Source organism: Rhincodon typus, chromosome 28 (genome assembly GCF_021869965.1).
Source record: "Rhincodon typus isolate 14 chromosome 28, sRhiTyp1.1, whole genome shotgun sequence".
Lineage (NCBI taxonomy): Eukaryota > Metazoa > Chordata > Chondrichthyes > Orectolobiformes > Rhincodontidae > Rhincodon > Rhincodon typus.
This window is the reverse complement of record NC_063359.1, coordinates 31,001,559-31,020,083: the sequence shown is the minus strand read 5'-3', so window position 1 is coordinate 31,020,083 and position 18,525 is coordinate 31,001,559. Positions and strand designations below refer to the sequence as shown.

General features: G+C 37.5%; 1 protein-coding gene across 1 annotated transcript in view; it reads right to left on the bottom strand.

Annotated features, from left to right (window-relative positions):
- Nucleotides 1-18,525, bottom strand: part of med27 (mediator complex subunit 27) — a 233,217-nt gene that overhangs the window by 96,746 nt on the left and 117,946 nt on the right. The window contains exon 4 of the mRNA XM_048613701.1: nt 7,261-7,354. Within this exon, the coding sequence (XP_048469658.1) occupies nt 7,261-7,354 (94 nt within the window). The remainder of the gene's footprint in view (nt 1-7,260; nt 7,355-18,525) is intronic.

Here is an 18,525-nt window from a genome sequence, read left to right as displayed (position 1 = left end):
AGACAGAGTGAGAGACACACACAGACAGAGAGTAAGACATAATTCTGTGTTTGGTTCTGGTCACCCAGTTATAGGAAGGACATTATTAAGCTGGAGATGGTTCAGAAGAGATTTACCAGGATGTTGCCGGGTATGGAAGGTTTGAGTTATAAAGAAAGGCGGGATAGGCTGGGACTTTTTTCACTGGAGGGTAGAAGGTTGACAGGCGACCTTATAGAAGTTCATAAAATAACGAGAGGTATCAATAGAGTTAATGGTAGTTGTTTTTTCCGTAGAATGGGGGATTTCAAGACTCGGGGGGCACATTTTTAAGTTGAGAGGAGAGAGATTTTAAATAGACATGAGAGGCAACAGAGGGTGGTTCATGTATGGAATGAACTTCCTGAGGAAGTGGTGGATGTGGATACAATTACAATGTTTAAAAGACATTTGGATAGGTACATGAATAGGAAAGGTTTAGAGGGATATGGGCCAGGAGCAGGCAGGTGGGACTAATTTGGTTTGGGATTATGTTGGCATGTACTGGTTGGACCAAAGGGTCTGTTTCCATGCTGTATGATTCTATGAGAGCCTGGGCCACAGAAAGACAAATCAAAGACAGAGACAAAGATGACAGTAAGAGAAAATGCTGTGCCATAAATAGCAAATGTGGAGAAAAAAAAAAAGGGGGACAAATACATCAACAAAAAAATGGAGAACTAAAAAGTGTCCAAAATGGCAGAGAGAGACAAAGAGAGAGGGGGCAGGGTGGAGAAGAGGAAAACAAACAGTTCCATGATCAGAAATTGTACCTTCATTTTTATCCACAAGTATTTCCACAGCAACTAGTATATTAAACAAATTGGTAGGAGATTGAGTTTGCAAATATCATCAAAACTATCACCCCACCAATTTATAACTATGCACCAACAAATGAATTACTGTCCAATATACAAACACCTTTGGATCTAACATGCTTAAGAAATCAATATTTTCTAGTGAACACATTTTGAAAGTACAAGTCTATCCATTCAAAAAAAAGACTTGCACCCTGTTCCTTGAACGGCACAATAATTAATTGAGCAATTGGTAAATCTATTTATTGCACACGAGGTTGAATGGAATTCCAATTTACACATTTAAATACCAATAAAGCATACTGACAAGTGCTGAAGCAGTAAGTGCAATTCACACCATCTGTATGCAAATAAACTGTCCTATTTCAGCATGAGTTTATTGCTTCAAAGAACTTCTTGATAAATATAAATCATAAGAATTATTAACACTTAATTGCAAGTTGGTAGCTAGATAAGTAACACAATTAGCAGTGGAATCATAGTATGATTGCAGCATAGGAGCCATTTGGCCCATAATGTTTGTGCCAGCTCTCTGTAAAGCAACTCAGTCCTACTTACCCACATTTTCTTCAAAGCCTTGCAAATACTTTCTTTTCAGATAATCATCCAATCATCTTTGAATCTACCTCTACCTCACTTTTGCATTCCAATCCTAACCACTTTGTAAAGTCTTTTTTATGTTACCTCTGGTCCTCTTCCCAAAGTCAGTATGCTGTAGTTCTCCACACTCTTGTTAATATGAACAATTCCTCCCCACTTACTTTGTCTAGACTCAGTTTTGAACAACTCAATCAATCTCTTCTCAAATCAACTCTTCTCCAAAAACAGCCTGTTTCAGTGATCTGTCCACCTAATTCCATTTTTAATAATAACTATTCATGGGATGTGGACATCACCGACCAGGCCAGCATTTTTGCATCCACTCCAATGCCTTCATTTACTTCCTAAAGTATACTGCCCAGACATAATTATCTGCATAAGTCCAGGCAAGTACTTTATAAAGATTCACCACAATTTCCATGTTTTTGTACTGTCATGTCCCAGATTATAAAGTCCAGGATCTCATATGCCTCTTACTACTTTCTCATAGTCAATAATGTATTCACATTTTCCCATGTCTCTCAGCTCCTGCTCCCTTTAGAATTGTATCCTTTATTATACCTTGCCTTTCTCTGTCGTTCCTAATAAAATATCTCAATTTGCACTCCTCTGTATTAAATTTCATCTGTCACTTGTTTGTCCACAACACTAGCTAACATATGTCGTCTTGAAGTCCGTTACTCCTCTCAGTTCAACTTATTTCTAAGTTTTGAGTCATTTGGAAGTTAACTAAGTTAGGATACCAGTCAACAATGGCCTTCGGTCTTAACACCTCAAGAACTCAAAGATTTTTAAAATACATAATCACTGTTCTTCCAGTCTGTATCAGACACTCACTTTTTAAAATTCATTACCCATGTTTGATGTCACATTATTAATTCTTCTTGGAGTTAGTAGGTAACAAAATTTTTCTATATCACTTAAGAAAACTTTGTGATTGGCTCCTTAATTTTAACTAGTATGCTATTTTTGTTTAAGTGTGATAGCTGTGTTCTAAAACAAAAACAAAAATATTTGTTATGACTGATCTAGACAGGATTAAAAAGACAGACAATTTTTCTTTCTCATCTGGTCAGAAGTATTACATTTAATTACATGTAATTGCAACTAGCAATGATCTTCACAGGACAATCTGCATTACCTTCTTCTGAGTTTTACACTTTGAGTGGAAGAACCAACAGTTTTCATTTTTCTACTTCTCCTTGTGGTGTGCCACCATAACAAATCAGGAAGCCCAGCTTGAAAAGAATATCATTTATTGTTGAACAGATCCCTGGGTCTGGTTTATATTTTCTCTAACACTTTATAAAAGGGCTCAGATCTGGAGTTCCAACTGGGAAGGCCATTGCCTGTTACCAAGGGAACTCATACTCAATGAGCTCCATCCACAGTGAGTTATGATAGTGGTTCTCCATGGCCTTAAATCAGTTATCACATCACTCCCCCTCGAAGTCAGAGAGCTCCCTTTGCTCCTGCGATGATGGGGTCTCCTGCATAGTTTTGCCCATGGCCCCATTCCTGTTGCTTTCCAGGTCTGGTTGAGGGGAGTCCCTGTTATGTCTTGAACAACTTTATTTTCATAGCAATACAGGATTATGAAGGTCTCTTCATTTGGATGCAAAGAAAAAGAATGGCAAAATCTTGTTGCACAGTCAGAGTCATTGCACGACAATGTCACTTTTGCGTTAAAAAAGCTGCTCAATTCTTCTCAAAGACATTGTATTCACTGGCTATTTCAACAGAACATCATTCACAAATGCAGATACCAGTTCAAGCAGCAATAATGTTAATATCTCCTATTGATATTCTATGGTCATGCTTTCATTTTTAGTTCCCCATCTAACTGCATTTCAAAGGCATTCAGTACAATGTCCCTGATCCAGGCACAACTAGATAAAAAAATCTTCGATATTTTAGCCAAATTGTTTCTTCTCCTATCCACTGCACACAACGGGATTATTTCCTTCATAAATTAAAATACAAATGCAATTTTGACACTAATATGCCAAACTAACTAATCACACAGAAGTAATAACATGTTGATGAAAAAAATGCGACTGGTATTGTTCCCTGCGAGAACAGACAAAGAAATATCTTTTGACTAACGAGATGTACACAGTGATTCCATGCAGGTATGAAAGTAATGATCAATTTCATCATTCCAAGACCCAGAAGTGATGTAACTGGACTGGATATACACGAAAAAAATAATCAACTTGCTGGCAACTGCTGAGTCTGTACAAAGTTTGAGAAACATAAGTGGCTGAAACCATTACACTGAAAGCAGTCTTAGTCGTGCAATATAAAATTATTTGAAAAGTCATAAGGATAGTGATGAAACTTTTAAAAATATGTATTTAAGACACATTTAGAAAATGGAATACCATTATTTTTACTCCATTTTTGTGGATATCTGATGGAATTCCTTTTCCTTGTTCAAATGCATATAGCACAGAAGGTTGTCATTTGGCCTACTATGTTCATGCTGGTTCTTTGAATAGATCCATTGAATTAGCCACACTCCACGGTCCCATTCCAACAGCTTTCCAATGTTCCCTTTTGCAGTTAGCTAAGATTTTACAGGCTAGTCTGATAAGAAAATACCCAGATTTTCGCCAAAAGTCTTAAAAATAATTTCAAAAGAATACTGGAGAATTGTGCCCCTTTATTTTTGTGATAAAAAAATGGAGTCAGACACAACACCCCAGATAGCTTCAAACCTAACCTTGAAAAGATGCCAGACAGAATACATCTGGGGATGGCTTTGAACAAGACAATGATGTAATCGAAAACCAATTAAAAGGGCCAGAAACAGGTATTGCCTTATATGGCAGTCATAACCAGAGGCGGAGAGGCAGAAAGAAAGGCCACTGTAAATGACCCACAGTTGCAACTGGTTACAGCAGTTTGTTTAACTGCTCCAACATTGCGCCAGGAAATATATTCATGCATTGACCACCCGAAACAGACGCTGGTTTGTGGGATTTATAAGCAATAAATGTCATTGCAAGTTTGTACTGTTGTTTAAAATGGTAAGGTCACCCAGTCCCAGAGGACCATTGGAATATTCTCCAATCAGAGAGAGACAACTGGTGGTGGTTTAACCTGAGGGTCACCACACATCTAAGCCAATTTTAGATCCATCTTACTAAGTTACCCTGGATCCCAAGCTTTTACCTTCTTTATCCTAGGCGGGATCTTACCAAGAGCCCTGCTGAAATGCATATCAACTACACACTTAGTCACTTCCCTAAAAAAATTCAACTAGATTTGTTAGGCATGACCTTCCTCTGACAAAGCCATGCTTGACTATCCCTGATCAACCTCGCCTCTCTAAATGGAGTTTAATTGTCTCTTCAGAATTTTCTCCAATAGTTTCCCTACCATTGATTTTAGACTCAATTCCCTGATTTATCCCCACCACTCTTCATGAAAAGTGGAACAGCATTAGCTGTCCTCCAATCCCATGGCAGGAGAGGAATTAAAAATTTGAGTGAGGGCCTCAGTAATTTCTACCTTCGTCTCCCAGAGCAGGCTGGGATACAACTCATCCAGACCTGGGAGCCTGTCCACTTGTAAACCTACCAAAACTTCCAGTACCTCCTCACTCCCAATTTCGATCTGCTGAAGAGCCTTACAGTCCATCTTCTTCTACATTTTTCTTCTCCCGAGTGAAGACAGATGTGAAGTATTCATTTAACACTCTACTAATGTTCTCTGACTCCACACACAGATTGTCCCATGGTCCCTAATGGGCCCTACTCTTCCCCTTGATGTACTTGTAGAATATCTTGGCATTCTCCCTAATCTTGACTGCCAGCTTTCTTTCAAGCCTCCTCTTTGCTCTCCTAATTGCTTTCTTATGCTCCCACTTCTGCACATTCCATACTCCACTAGGACCTCCTCTGATTTGCTGCCTTTGTACCTGTTATGCACCTCTCTTTTTATCCAGTTCTAAATATTCTTAGACATCCATGGACCTCTGGGCTTGTTGCTTCTACATTTCATCCTAAAGGGAATAATGTTGCGCTTCTACTCTCCCCAACTCCTTTTTGAATCCCACCCAACTTTCGACCACAGGTTTAATCTCAAGTACCATGCCCTCTACTTTGGTCAGATCCTGGCTTATTTTAACAAAATCTGCCTTCCATCAATCCAAAACCTTTTGGTGCAGACCATCTTTTTCCTTTTCCATAGCAAACTTAAAACTCCCAGTTTTATGACTCTGAAGAAAAGTCACTGGACCTGAAACATTAACTCTGTTTAGCTCTGTTCTCTCTTCACAGATGCTGCAAGGCCTGCTGAGTTTCTCTTGCAATTTGTTCTTGTTTGTTTTAGACCTCCAGCATCTACAGTTCTTTGTTTTATTTTATTGAAACTTATGGTGTTGCAGTCGCTGTCACTAAAATGACCTCAAACACCTGGCTTTATTCCCCAGAATTAGGTCCAGAACTGCACTGTCCCTTGTAAGACCATCTATATGCTTATATAAAAAAGCTCTCCTGAACACGTTTCAAGAAATCTTCCCCTCTAAACCCTTTATGTTATGATTACCCCAATTAATGTTGGGAAAGTTGAAATCCCCTAATATAATTAAGCTATTATTTTTACACACCTCAGAATTGACTACATATCTACTCCTCTATCGCACACTGACTGTTTGAGGGCTTATAATACACTCCTATCAGTATGACTGCTTCCTTTCTATGCATAAATTCTATCCATAAAGCTTATTGCAGCAACTGACTCCTTTATTAATAATGTGACACCTTCTTTTACAGCCTCTCCTGTCCTATCTGAAGATCCTGTACTCTGGAATGTTGAATTTCCTGTCACGGCCCTCCTTCAAACACATCTCCGTGATGGCAACATCATAACTCCACATATCAATCCACACCCTTAACTCATTTGACCGAGCTGTAATACTCTTACCATTAAAGTAGAAGCCATTCAGCTTTGCCTTAACTCCCTTGAGCTCAACATTCTGAACTCGCTCTGCCTAGGCTCCTTTGCTAAGGGTATGTTGTGTCACCATTGAACTAAAGTACTTAGCACTAAAGCACTCCCTGTTGAACTAGTTTAAATTCCTCCCAACAGCAGAAGCAAACCTCCTGCATGGATGTTGGTCCCATTCTGGTTCAGATACAGATTATCCTGCTTGTACAGGTCCCACCTTCCTCAAAAATGGTCCCAGAGATCCAGGAATCTTAAACCCTTCCTCCTGCACGAAGTCTTGAGTCATGCATTTATCTGCTCTCGTCTCCTATTTCTGTACAACCTTTGAGGCCTGGTCTTTAGTCTAGTGCCTTGTCCCTTGAACTTGAAGCAAGACTGCATCCATCATTTTACCTATATCGCTGATACCAAATGTGTACCACAATCTCTAATGTGTCAATCTTCCCCTTCACATGCCTGCCTGTTCCCCTAATCAAAGAATCCCCTATCACTATCACTCTTTTTTTTGCTTCCTCTCCTCCTGTACAGTCAGGCCACTTGTGCTGCCAGGAGTTTGGCTCGGTCTACACTCCCTAGAGGAGCCAGCACCCTCATCAGCTTCCAAAACAGAAAACAAATTTGTGAGCAGGACCTCAAGGGACTCCTGTACTATCTTCCTGTTCCTCTGACTGCATGGTGGCCATCCATCACTTCTTTTCTCCAGTCCCTACAGGTGTGGTATGGCCACCTCACTACATGTGCTACCTATATATCCATGTAACTCTCAGCCTCGCAGATCTTCCCTGGCTTACAAGAAGATTGATTAGCATATTATACTTAGACACACACAAAAGTGCATAACTGACATCGGACTTGATCATCACCTTACCAGCAGAACTGCTGAGGAACCATTTGGTCTGGACAAGTGAATGGACATATCAGGAAACATTCTGTCAATCCGTGCGATAACATCATCCACGTATCTAAATGAAGGATAAGAGTACAAGTCGGAGTTACATTTAACACAATTTGTTTTAAATAAAAAGAATATACAACAGTTAAAAAAAGGTATCAAGAAAAATAATATTAGCCTCCTGTTAGCTGAGAAGTACAATACAGAACATGTAGCTCTCTGGTTTTAAGTAATAATCCCAAAATCTGACACCAAAAAGCTATACAAAGGAACCAACTGTATGACTCAAGGTGCAAGGTGTAGAAATGGCAGCCACCAGTTCCCAAGAACTTGGAAAATACCTGTAAAGTTCCTGGATCTTTTCTAACTTTAAGAATAGGTTTTCCAGCTGTCACAACTCAAATCATTTCCAGAGGCAAGTCCCATGAACATTTACTATCAAGAAGTACCATTAACCTGAACAAAACAAGAATCCTCTTAATTATTTTAGCTAATATCTTGTGCTTACTTAAGCTCTTTTCCACTTTCATTAAGTGGATTATAGAATTCTAATAATTTAGGTTTAAACCTACATGGAACAGAGACACTTTACAATATGAAGAACTAACTAAACAATAAATACATAGTTACTAATATAAATTCAGAAATAACAGACTGCACCTTTGTAACATCATTTTGAAGTAAAAGTTTCTACAGTTATGTACATGTATATATTTAAATGCAAGACAATGAAGCAATTGACTAAGTAGATTTTTCCCCCATTCACCCCACCTTCCCACCATACTTGATAAACTTTTAGAATTTTTTTGCATTGCTTAGCAGTACAATAGTTGATTGGAACTACACATCTGGTAAGCACTCAATTTTAAATTCAATGTCAGTTCATTAAATATCCTGGAAAAACTTCAAAGACTTTCTGAACTTATGTGGTCGATATTATTCATCACTGAATAAATCACAGACTTTATTTGAAGTATGCAGTGACTCATTTCAAGCTTTTCAGACAAGTAACAAAAGTCAAATTCAGTTAAGTTTGGAGCAAAGTTCTGACTGTCACTAATTTGTTTATAACACATTTTGCAGCAGCAACTAAAATAAAAAAATGACACACAAAATAAACTGGGACAATTACTTCATTTTTATCACAAGATCTCACACAATGAAACAATGAACCCAGTGGTAGTACTTTAGCTCAATTGCAAGGGTTAAATGACGATCTGGAACAATCCTGATGTTGTACACAATGAAAGATCACACTGCAGATCGGTTTTTTGTTCCCTACCTCTGCAGCTGATTTCACTCCATGTCATTATACAACCAGGCAGGTGAGCAGAATACTCTCAACACACACAGCTGAATGAGAGATATACTTCACTGTCATTGACAAATTTTTGTTTACAAATCACAAACTGATAACCGAGATGTATTAACAACTAGACTATTAGCACATGACCAGAGATCAGAACATTAGTGTCAGCTTGCATTGCAGTGCAGCTGTAACTTAAAATAATACAGGGTGACAATCTGGGGAAGCACATCTCATCAATGCACTCATGAAGTCAAAGACTATTGTATTGATCTGGACCTGCTGACCTAGCAACAGCCTTAGCATCTTATTTTATTATTTTACAGAATTGTCACTTTGTTGCAGCTTACTGAATGGTAAATGCAGAGGTCAGCAGTAACCAATTATAAACAAAAGGTTAACTTCATTTCAAAAGTAGGTGATGACCCGGTAAAACAATGACTGATGCAAGAAATTAAAGCAATCACAGGTCTTTCTTTTTCAAATGAACTTATGAGGTTTCACCCAATTTTTTTCTGGTCAAGGACAAAGAGTGAAATTTCATGCAGCAGTAAAATTACACATAGTGGGAATCTCAATTGGAAAAGTTCAATTTAATAACCCATTCTATATTCCGGTGTATGCTATTTTAAAAAGGTTAATGTTCAGATACTACACTTGCATTTATGCAGTGCTGTGAATTTAGGCAAACAACCCAAACAATTTATCAAACAAATGGAACACAGAGGAGATATCAGAAGCAAGGATGCAAAGCTTGGATGAAGAGGTAGAGGTATTTAGGGAGCAAAATATAGGAATTAGCTGGCTAAAGCATGGCTACAAATGGTGGGGCCAAGCTACAGGGTTGCAGAAATGGACAGAATCAGATAGATAGAGAATGCCACGAGGGATATAGGTAGGTTGAAACAGGTTACAGTGACAGGGAGGAACAATGCCAGAAAGGGATGTGACAAGGATGATAATTTAATATTAGGCACTGAGGGACCAGGAATCACTGCAGCAAAGTCAGAAGTCACAGGTGAAATGGACCTGGTTCTGGATGGGATTTAAACAGCATAGATTTTGGTGAGATGAAGTTTACAGGATGTGAACAATAGGAGATTGACCATTACATCTCTGCAATAGTAGTCTAGTGGTGACAATGAAATGGGTAGTAAAACCTGGAATTCTCTACACCCAAAGACATTATGAGTTCAGTCATTGAATAAGTTAAGGATAAAGATATAGATTTCTGGACACTAACTGCATTGAGAGATATGAGGATAGGGTAGGAAAAATAGCAATGATGTAAATAATCAGCTTTGTCTCGAATGGTGGAGCAGGTTTGAAATACTAAATGGACTATTTCTAGTCCTATGAGGTGTACAGCAGCAAATGGATTGAGATAGGCTTGACAGAGAAGATATTGGAGCAGGGTCAGATCAGAACAGAACATGATGCTGAGATTACAACAATCTGGCTCATTACAGACAACAGCCAGTAAAGGGGGCAATGATCAGTGAACAGGATGTGGAGATTCTACTGGGGACTAAAGATGATGGCTTCAATCTTCCTAATGTGTACTGCAAGGGATTGCAGCTAATCCAACACTGATAACAAGAGGGGAAGCCTGATTGGAGAAATCTGGAATTGCATGAAAACAAAGGACGGATTTGGTAGACCAGTCTGATAAGTGATCTGTCAATCGGTACTTCAACCTCAAGTAAAATTTTATTGCATTCACTATGTTCCCATTATCCTTTGGTATTATTTTAACTGAGGGAGGAGGGAGAGGTTTGAGAGAAAAATTAATTCAGACAAAGACAGTGCATGAAGTACCATGCTGCTTCTGCGACTCTTTCCCCAACCAATCAACTCCTTACAGAAATGATAACAATTACAATGCAGGGAAATTAAAGATAATAGTACTGGACGAAATTATTGCATTAGTTCACTTGCTTCCTCTTTATACCAATGACAATCTCAAATACCACTGTCACCATATGTAACCTACCTTTAGTTAAACAAGACGCATTCAAACTCATCGTCCAAGATCTTGAACAATATTCTCTCTGTTATCTTGGAACTCGTATTTTCCCTAGCTGATTGTAAAAATTTACACAGTAAAAGGAAGTCCAAAGGAAAACTGAACTTTCAAATTCTCAAAGGTTCCAATCAGACTAAGAATGATGAAATGCGCCTCATCCACAGGTACAATTGATTCCATTCATCTTATCCTTCACTTAAAAATTTCTGCCGTGTTTCAATGAAGTAATTAAACTGCTGGAAAAAGTGCTGGCAGACTGGCACTGTGATAGGTAAAGCGGCTCATAGTTACAGATTCTGTTAATGATTATATACTAAATATTATTGAGCAGTGACACAGCATCTTTCTTTGTAATTGTCTCAAATCTTATTAAAATATGTTATCACACTATACACTAATAATATTTTTCACATCTCTTCATTCATGCAAAACGTGAGCAGAAGTGTTTTAGATTATTTCAAATTTACGGAGAGTAGAATGTGGGAGACCCACAAGGAGTGCATTGGACCAACTGAGTGTAAAAGTAACAAAAAGCACTTAAGTTAGCATAAAGTGGGCCAATTCTATAGAAATCTTAGAAAATTCACCACCTGAACAGAATCATCCCTATCGTAAATGTAATTTGCAGGTTTCACTGGAAAAAAATATCTATTCAGAAATTACTGATTTAAGCATGGGGAAAACGGCAGATTTTCTCTGCAGGGTTAGCACCCTACATGATGGGTGCGCTCCATTGGAAGCTTTATCCTTGTATCCCCAGACACTACATTTACACTCCGTGGGTTGGTTAAAAGAATTTCCAAAACGCTACTGCTTGAAATTGCAGCACCATGCAAAATAATTTAATGCAATAGAATCACGGTATTAATTCTGTCAGATATAAATTTTCAATGGCATAGAGGCTATAAGATAGAAGTTTAGCCAGGTTGTGTCCTACGGTTGTTCAAAGAAAGTGCTCCCCACGTTAGTTATCTGCAAGATTTTTACCTTGTCGGCATATATTTAACCTTTAGGCGCTTACTTTCATCTGCTCATGATGGTTTGTCTCTTCATTTTCATTCCTCAAACAGATCTATCAAAATGCTGGGAGCCACAATGAGCATTTTACATTCAAATTCCTTTCACTCTACATTTTCCAGAATACTACTGTTGACAATACCATTGCTGAATTTATTTAAAAACGTGATTTAACATTTAATCACAACTGAATATAAAAAAGTTCTTTCCCAATAGTTCCCTGTAGCTTTTTAAAAAAATAACTTCAGCTTATCCATGAACTAGAATAAAGCTTCAACATTATGATGTATAATCATCGTTCTCGTTACTTAATTATTGTTACTCTTTCATCAGATGTGGGTAATGCTGACACTTATTACCTATCATTAATTACCTCGAGTAGGTGGCGGTGAGTCATTTTCTTAAGGACAACTGAATAGCTTGTTGGAATATTCAGAGGGCAGTTAAGAGTCAATCACATTGCTGTGGGTTGACAGTTACATGCAGATCAAACTGGGTAAGAATCCTTTCCCGAAAGGGTATCAGTAAACCTGATAGATTTTTCATAACCACTGTCACTATTATCGATGGTAGAAAATGATGAGTAAAAACAGCTCCAGATTGTCAGAAAACCCTAACTGGCAATTGAAAGAAAGGAGGTTCTTACCTCTATGGGATTCTGCTCTACATATCTCAATGCAACTAAGGACAGGTAGCAAATGCTGAGTTGCCAGTGTCCTTCATACTTCAGAAGGGTGCTGAAATTGTTTAACAGAACCTTAAGCTTCAATCATCTCCATCACACCATAGCTTGTTCTGAGCTAATGAATTTTACGATTTTTCGTATTTCAATAGATGCTTTTAACTAATTTAGCTTTAACTCTCAAAAAAGACAAACACTGTGAATGGTCATTCCATGAGTATAGTGTAGACAATACATCCCCAGCTCAGCAAACCAGGTGCTGTTTTTAAAGCTCCGACTCTTCCATTTGTATTCTATTTTCCTAGCTGTTAAACCCCAAAGCAAATGACCCCAAATGTTTTAAGTACACATAACTTCAATCTGCATCAGTTACATTCATCTTCTTTCCTACAGTTAAACTTTAATTTGTAAAACTAAAAATCATACTCTATCTATATGACATGGACCATGAGGTCGACCTTCACAACATCAGTGTAATTTCCACTCGGCAAAGTCAGAGCAAGATAAAGGTAGTCATTCTATCAGCAAACTTGAAATAGAACAATTTAGCCATTTTTAATAAACATGATGAACAAATGTCCTAATAATGATCAATGTGCAGCTGGTTAAATGACACCCTAAACAGCTATTATTTAAACCCCTCACAACTACTACACTTAAGTATTAAGTTGGCAATGCCTTAAAATAACTGAAAAATATACACCCACAGAATTAGGCTTAAAAATGTAAGCTTTCTTTTCAAAAAGTTGAGAGGCCAGAAGTGTCAGAACTGATAGTTGCACTTCTGGGACCAAAACTTGAACCCAGTTTAGAAGGGTTTAGTTCCTTAGAAAAACTGTTCAACTTGTACCAAGATAACTAAGCAAAGAAACAGCAAGCAAATTCACACTGGATTGACACCGGTCAGTACTCTCATGGGGTGTAAAGATGGCTCCATTCCTAAACTGGTACCGGGAGTCATTGAGAGGAAGTTCACTGGTTGATGCCAGCTATGGAGGGATTGTCTTATGAGGGGAGATTGAGTACATTGGGTCTGTACTCATACAGGAATATAGAAGAATGAGAGCAATCTGATTGAAAAGAAACTGAAACATACAAATTTCTTTGGGGCATTGACATGGTAGATGCAGAGAGGTAGTTTCACTTTGTGGGCGAGAATAAGACCAGGGGATATATTTTCAGAATAAGGAATTACAGATTTAAGACAGAGATGAGGAGGAATTTCTCCCTTCAGAGGGGAGCAAATCGGTGGCATTTTTACCGCAGAGATCTGTTGAGACTGGGTCATTAACTATGTTTAAGTCTGTTTTAATCAGTAAGGGAATTGAGGGTTGAGGAAAAGGCAGGAAAGTGGACTGAGGATTATCAGATCAGCCATGATCTCAGTAAATGACAGAGCAGATTTAATGAGCTGAATGGCCTACTTCTGCTCCTATGTTTTATAGCCATATCTCAAGGGAATTCACAACACTAGGCTTCTACAGTGATTCTTAAAGTTTTTGCTAGCTTTGTAAATTTGTGTTTGCAGAGCTGCTCCATTTCTAATGTATAAATGCTATCAGTATTTGTTAGTTCAATAATTATTACACGTCTAAATCTGTAGTCTTGAATCCTAGGTGGTACATGCAGTCCCCGACAAATCAGAAAACCCAAATTCAAACTCCAGCCTTATTTAACTGTCAAGCTCCTCCCAAGAAACGGTTGCCAGGATTTGAACCAAACTGTTTTACAGTGCAGAGATGAAAAAGGGTTAAAAATCAGGAGCAATTTCGGTTCGGGGCACATTTTAGGATTGCTCCTTATTCCCACAAAAGCATTACTGCTCAAATAACAAACAATTTTTTACATTTAAAAGTCAAGGAAAACATGGATTATTCATGATATTAGGGAAAGAGCTATGCACATCATAGGTTCCACATATTTAAATAATTCTCTCTATCAATCTTCATAAATTACTTTAAAAAACTGAACTGTAGAAATCTGAATCAAAACAAACTGCTAGAAGCTCTTCATAGACCGACCAGTATCTGAAGGGAAACTGGTTCAGTCCAAGACCCTTCCAATAATTTCAAATTTCCGGTCCACATAAGAAAGCAAACCCAAGGTTCTAGCAGAATTTACTTTAATTTCTTTCAAAATGTGATATCCCTAATGAATTGGTGGATAAATGGTTTCACATTATGGTACTGAAATAGCTGGGCTACCATACTTGAGTTTTTTGATGTCAAGGGGAAGAGAGGGAGTTATCAGCCAAAGCTCTCATTCCATGACCACTTACTAGAAAAGTCTTTATTTACTGGTGTCTAGGGAGAAAAGATCAGGCTCAGACTCAATATTCTCACGAACAAGCAAGCGTCAGCATGCTATTCTAGGATGACGCACAGAATGGTTATATGACCATTACCATGGTCTCAGTCAATGGTTTCAATAACCTTCTGAGCTATTACTAAAAGCAGGATTGAGGAAATGGATCATTGCTAATCTACCTTTATACTGGAATTGATTTGAAGTGAGGCACTACTACTGAGTAGAAACAAATGTCTTAAGAGAAGTTAGTACCTACTGTGGCATGAAGTTGAACTCAAATGATACCTTGTTTTAGAAAACTGAGGGATCAAGAGAGTGTCAGAACTTGTAGTTGCACTTATGGGACCAAGATTTGAATCCAGCCTAGAAGGGCTCAGTTCCTTAGAAAAACTATCCAAATTGCACTAAGGTAACCATAAGAGAAAATAGCAAGCATGATTGAATTTATTCTTAAATCATGATCAGACATAGATTATTTACAGGGGGAATGACGCTATTGCAATATAAATCCAATCCATGTCTTGTAACAAAAGAAGAGTGATATTTTGAAGTAATGTTCCTATATACACACACTACATTAACTTCTCAACTGAAAATACATTCAACTCAATTTTGATATCGTTCTTTACCCGGTTGTCATCTTCAAAACTTGTGTATAGCTTGACAAACTTAATAGCACCTAATTAACGTCTTAATTTAAACTCCAAGGACACCAGAAACTGGAAACAGTTGAGAACACCCGATTCCCAACTAAATTAGTCTTAAACTCCCTACAATCAACTCTTTTTAAAAGAAAATATATGTACTATTAGTAAATTGATCAATGAGACTGCCAGTGGTGACAAAACTGTAATCAAATGAAGGGAATTGAACAAAGGAAAAATGCCTATGAGGATATACTTACGTCATTTTGATGGCAAGATATAACATGAATCACTATATAATAAATTATGCTGAATTTCACTTCATATTAATTCATGATAATCAACATTTATGACTAATAGTTTCAGTGTTCTGAAAAATCAGAGACTGAAAACTTATTACTAAACACAAGTAGATTTTAAATCCACACTGCATCATTACTTAGAACAAGTTGCTACAAGTTTCATGCAATGTTGCAACTAGTCATTCACCCAACACCAATTAACAATGTTTAATAAAAGAGCATTAGGTGCCAAATCTTTAAGCAAAATAGCATATTTGGGCAGGAAAAATGTACCAAGTGCGAATGGAGATTAAAAGCTTTCACACTCGACAATTCCCTTTGCCAACTGTGCTCTTGGTAACAACTGTGACAATTTCAGGAATGGAAAGTAAAGCAGTCAGTGCCCCACAAGCACAATTTAAAGTTTTGCTTTTGTGAAGAAACTCCACTGTACATATTAGAGTGTACATTTTTAAAAAAAACATCATTCTCCCTAGTCCACTGTCGCAGGAAAATATACATTTTAATTTAAAAGAAATTGCATTTTATCCAGAATTACAATTCTACATCTGTCCAATTCATTTCTGTTAACTAAAGTAACATAGCTGCAAACTGCCAAATATCCAACTCCATGTGTATATAATGTATTAATAATATAGGAAAACTAACATTTGGACACATTAGATTATGGCAGTATCTATGTTTAAATGGGATTATTTCATGATAAGACTTGTTCCATATTTTATAATGCTTCTGCAGCTGCATACTTCAAGTGTTGTATGCATGGACACAACGTAGTTATGAAATGCATAAATTTACAGTGTATCATATTTGAAAGGTCACAGCAAAGGCTGAGGTGTTCTTGTGTCCTAATCAATGTCTACATTACCTCCAAAAACTGATTAAATTGTCATTTATGTATTATTACCCACAAAAACAGATGCGTATAAATTGCCATATAGGCCTACAATACAATGGTAACTACACTCAACAAGTAATCCACAGGCTGATAGAGCAACAGGGTTGAGGTGAGTAATGTTCCCTTTACGTCACACAGCTGCAGAATACTTCAAAATGCCCAACATGGGTAACAATCAAGTTATGAAGGACCAGTGTTCCCTTTAAGATATGCATGTGTGCAGCTATCAAAGGGACTACATAGTGTGACAAACAGCTGCACTACAAAAAGAAGAGAGAATACAAGGTGTGGGCTAGATGATAGGATCATTGGTCAAGTTCTTATATTAAATAAAAAAGGCAACTGAAAATATTACATTATATAAAATATGAAAATAAGACTCTACATCATACAACGTATAAACTGGGGGAAAAATGATTTGTCCTTTTGCTCTCGTTTACATTTGAGAAACATTCTGACATCCAGTGAACACCAAGCAGGTGGCAACCGCAAGAACCAAAAAAGCTTACAATTGCACTACCAACTTCGTAAGATTGAAATAAACTGATTTTGAATGCTAGTGACACAATGTCCATTTTTCTGAAGAAGGGTCTAGGCCCGAAACATCAGCCTGCTCCTCTGATGCTGCTTGGCCTGTGTTCATTCAGCTCTACACCTTGTTATCTCAATGTCCAAGCTGTTTGCTTTGTAATTAGTTATAAAACCAAGCAAAATCAAACAGCATTAGAAGTTCTGGAATTTTGACATTAGGTTGTGTGGAAATCATGTAATATGATGGCCATTAACATGACTTACTTCCTCCCTTTCTTGCTAATATGTTTTTAGTGTTTTGTCCATCTTTCTCCCTTTCTGCCACCTGAAGCTGGTGTCAAACATTGATGTGTAACTCCACAGGTACCTGCAGCCCTTCACTTACCAATTCTTCATGTGTGACTCCAAATGAGCAGTATCGTTTAACCATGATGACCTGGCGGGCAGCTGAAGTCCAGTCATGTTATCCACCATTCACACAAATACACATTCCAGAAGAACACGGGAGGTACAGAAATAAGTAACACCATTTCTGACTATTTTCACTCTTCATAACTCAGGGGTAATGTATCCACTTGTAGTGTCCCCATCACTGGCCTAAATGAGGTAAAACAATAGATGTGATCAGCAGCCAAACCTGAACACTTTCTGCTCAGCGAGTCTGTCTTACGGAGCTCAGGAAAGGGGAAGGAAGTAATTCAAGATAGACTTAAATCACTGGAAAATATAGAATTGCATAGAATTCACTAAGTGGAAATAAGCTGTTGTTGACTGAACCCTATCCATGTTGTATATCTTCCACATGAACAATAGTCCTATTCCCATTGTCCATTGCCACACTGAGTATTTACCAGCTGTGAGCATAAGATTTATGAAACCAAGAGTGAACATCAGCACATTTTACTGTAAATCTTCTGGAATCTTGGTTGGTCATGACACTGATTCTTGTGGACAATTAACATCCAAATAAACCAATGAACAGCAGATTTAAAAATGAGTATAATGTATTCTGTAATTATTTAGTGAATAAAGTTATTTCAAATGTAAAAAAAAATTATTTTGAAATGGTTACAGCAGTCCAAATTGAAAAATAATCAGACATTCAACTGCATGAAGACTAACTGACATTATATCAATGTTACAGCTTTCAGTTTTGCAAGCCGAATAGTACTAGTGATCAAAGGGAATACTTACATGACAATGAAAGTGCATAGGCTTTTATTAATATTGTATTGAAAAACATGCTGTCTTTGACTTGAATTTGATTTATTTCTATTCCTACATGGCTTGGTAATAAGCTGGTTCATCTTTTCACAAGACGAGGAGCTACAATTCATTGAGATTTTTACAAACAATAGATTAAAACTTTTCATTGTGTGTATTTCTCTCAGACACTGCTCACCAATTTAGTGTCAATTGCGGGAGTACAATTTGTAGTAATTAATTTGGCCTATTTAACAAATCTCAAAACTGTGAAGGAAGCTGGCTCAAGTTAGGAGGATAGATGGTGAAACTGGAGCTCTTCTAT